The following is a 1773-nucleotide window of genomic DNA, read 5'->3' on the forward strand; positions in this document are numbered from 1 at the left end:
GGCACTGGGTGCTCTCCTGGAGCCCCAGTGGCCCATGGGGCTGTTGGGTTCACAGGGAGTGGGGACTCCATTGTGCAGCCTCAGTGCGGCTGGTCCCGATCCTAACTTGTGAATTACCTCAGCCCTGCATGTCTGGAGAGCAGCTGGGCCCTGCCAGGTGCTGAAGGACTGTAAGAGGTACCTGTCTCATCTGCCTGTGCCCATGTGTGCTGGCCATGGACCTAGATCAAGTAATGGAGGGGAGGGGAAGGCGGAGATGAGGCTGTGGGCTGCCCGCAGGCATTCTTGTCTCCCCATCCCCACTCCTGCCATCCTTGGGAGCAATCCTCTCGCTGATGGCCATTGGCTGTGGAGTAGCTAGGGATGTCTTCGTCAGCTGCAAGGGAAAGGGCACAAAACAAAAGCCACTGCAGGGAATCCCACCCCCCCTTCCTCCATCTTTTCCCTGAGCAGACTGGAAGAGTTGCCTCAGAAGGAAGGAGGACTCGGAGGCCCGGGCTGGGATGCAGCACAACTTTAATGAGTCTAAAGAAGAAAAGGAGGTGGCTCACAGGGAGCACCAGGGGCAGCCACTAAGATGCAGTGGAGCTCCTGCAGGGTGTCCGTCTGCCTGCCCTGCAGAGGGATGCAGGCCCCGCTAGGCTGGCATTGGGAGGCACCGACAGCAAAAGAAAGAGACAGAGAAGAGACTGGAAGAAGGAAACAATGCCCCGAAGCTCTTCTGGCGAGCACCACGTTATTGAGGTTCTTGCCCGAGGACGTTGCCAGCAGCTTTAGCAGGGTTGACATCTGCTGCCACAGTAGCGGCTGGTGATGCAGGAGAGGTCACAGCAGCCGGAGTTGATGGGGACTCCGTTACTGCTGAGGATGCTGCCAACAGCAGCGGAGGTGGAGGAGCCCACAACGGTGTTCTGCGGGAAGGAGCTGAGGATGGGGCCGGGCAGGGTCACCACCACGGGGGAGGGCTCGATGACGACAGTGGAGTTCTGGCACTGCCTGACACAGGGCTCGTTGCAGCTGTTGGCCAGCGGGGTTGGGCCGCAGGGCCGGCAGGGCTGGCACTGGTCGTAGCAGGACATGTCTCTGGGCAAGAAGTGCACCTGGGAGACGGGGGAGGGGAAGCAGAGCACGGGGACACATGAGAAGCAGCACTGCACCCATCCACAGTGGAGCCAAGGCACCTCCTGGATCAGCATACGCTGCCCAGCTCCAAGGCCAGGAGCCACCTCAACTAAGTCCCAGCCTCCCTCTGCAGAAGACCTTCTCTCCCCTTCCCTCTGCCATGAGAAGCAGCTCCCAGCCCTGGGCTAGGACAGCCCATAGCAGCTGAGACATACATGGAGGAAAGACCTGATCTTGAAGGAGGACGAGAAAAGGCTCCGCACTCACCTGGTTCCCAAGGAGAAGGAGGCGAGAGAAGTGGATGAGAGAGCAGAGAGTCGGGCTGCCTTTTATAGCAGTCCTGCACTGCCTCAGGCCCAGAGGCACCCTTTGTGGAAGTAATAATTTTCTGACAAGCTCATGTCACATGCAAACCATCCCAGCTGATGGTATGGGCTGTGTCCTGGTTTCCTGCACTGCTGCCTTTTCATTTCCTGGCTTATGCCACGTGCTTTCCCATATGAAGGCTTCTGTAAGTGCTGGCATGAGAGGCCCAAGGATTTCTGGGGCAGACAGACGTCAGTGCAGGCAGACAGACGTCAGTGCAGGCAGAAGACTCAGCTCAAGTGCTGGAGGGGTCCCGTGCAGGCAGGTGATGTACACCTGGGTCAT

At 58.8% G+C, this 1773-nt stretch overlaps 1 protein-coding gene across 1 annotated transcript; it reads right to left on the reverse strand.

Annotated features, from left to right (window-relative positions):
• Positions 1-506: 506 nt before the first annotated feature.
• Positions 507-1773, reverse strand: LOC128141232 (feather keratin Cos2-3-like). Its single transcript, XM_052785835.1, has 3 exons — positions 1700-1773; positions 1390-1489; positions 507-1100 (listed from the first exon to the last, which is right to left on the reverse strand). The coding sequence occupies exons 1-3, from the start codon at positions 1771-1773 to the stop codon at positions 774-776; spliced, it is 501 nt and encodes a 166-aa protein (XP_052641795.1). The 3' UTR covers positions 507-773.

The sequence above is a fragment of the Harpia harpyja genome, chromosome 4 (assembly GCF_026419915.1).
Source record: "Harpia harpyja isolate bHarHar1 chromosome 4, bHarHar1 primary haplotype, whole genome shotgun sequence".
Taxonomy (NCBI): domain Eukaryota; kingdom Metazoa; phylum Chordata; class Aves; order Accipitriformes; family Accipitridae; genus Harpia; species Harpia harpyja.

Excerpts from the sequence above, each read along its gene's own strand:
- LOC128141232 (XM_052785835.1), bottom strand. The coding sequence starts at position 1,773 with ATGACCCAGGTGTACATCACCTGCCTGCACGGGACCCCTCCAGCACTT. Across the intron at positions 1,490-1,699 it reads AGTCTTCTGCCTGCACTGAC|GGTGCCTCTGGGCCTGAGGC; the intron begins GTCTGTCTGCCT and ends ACTTCCACAAAG. Across the intron at positions 1,101-1,389 it reads TCCTTCTCCTTGGGAACCAG|GTGCACTTCTTGCCCAGAGA; the intron begins GTGAGTGCGGAG and ends CCCGTCTCCCAG.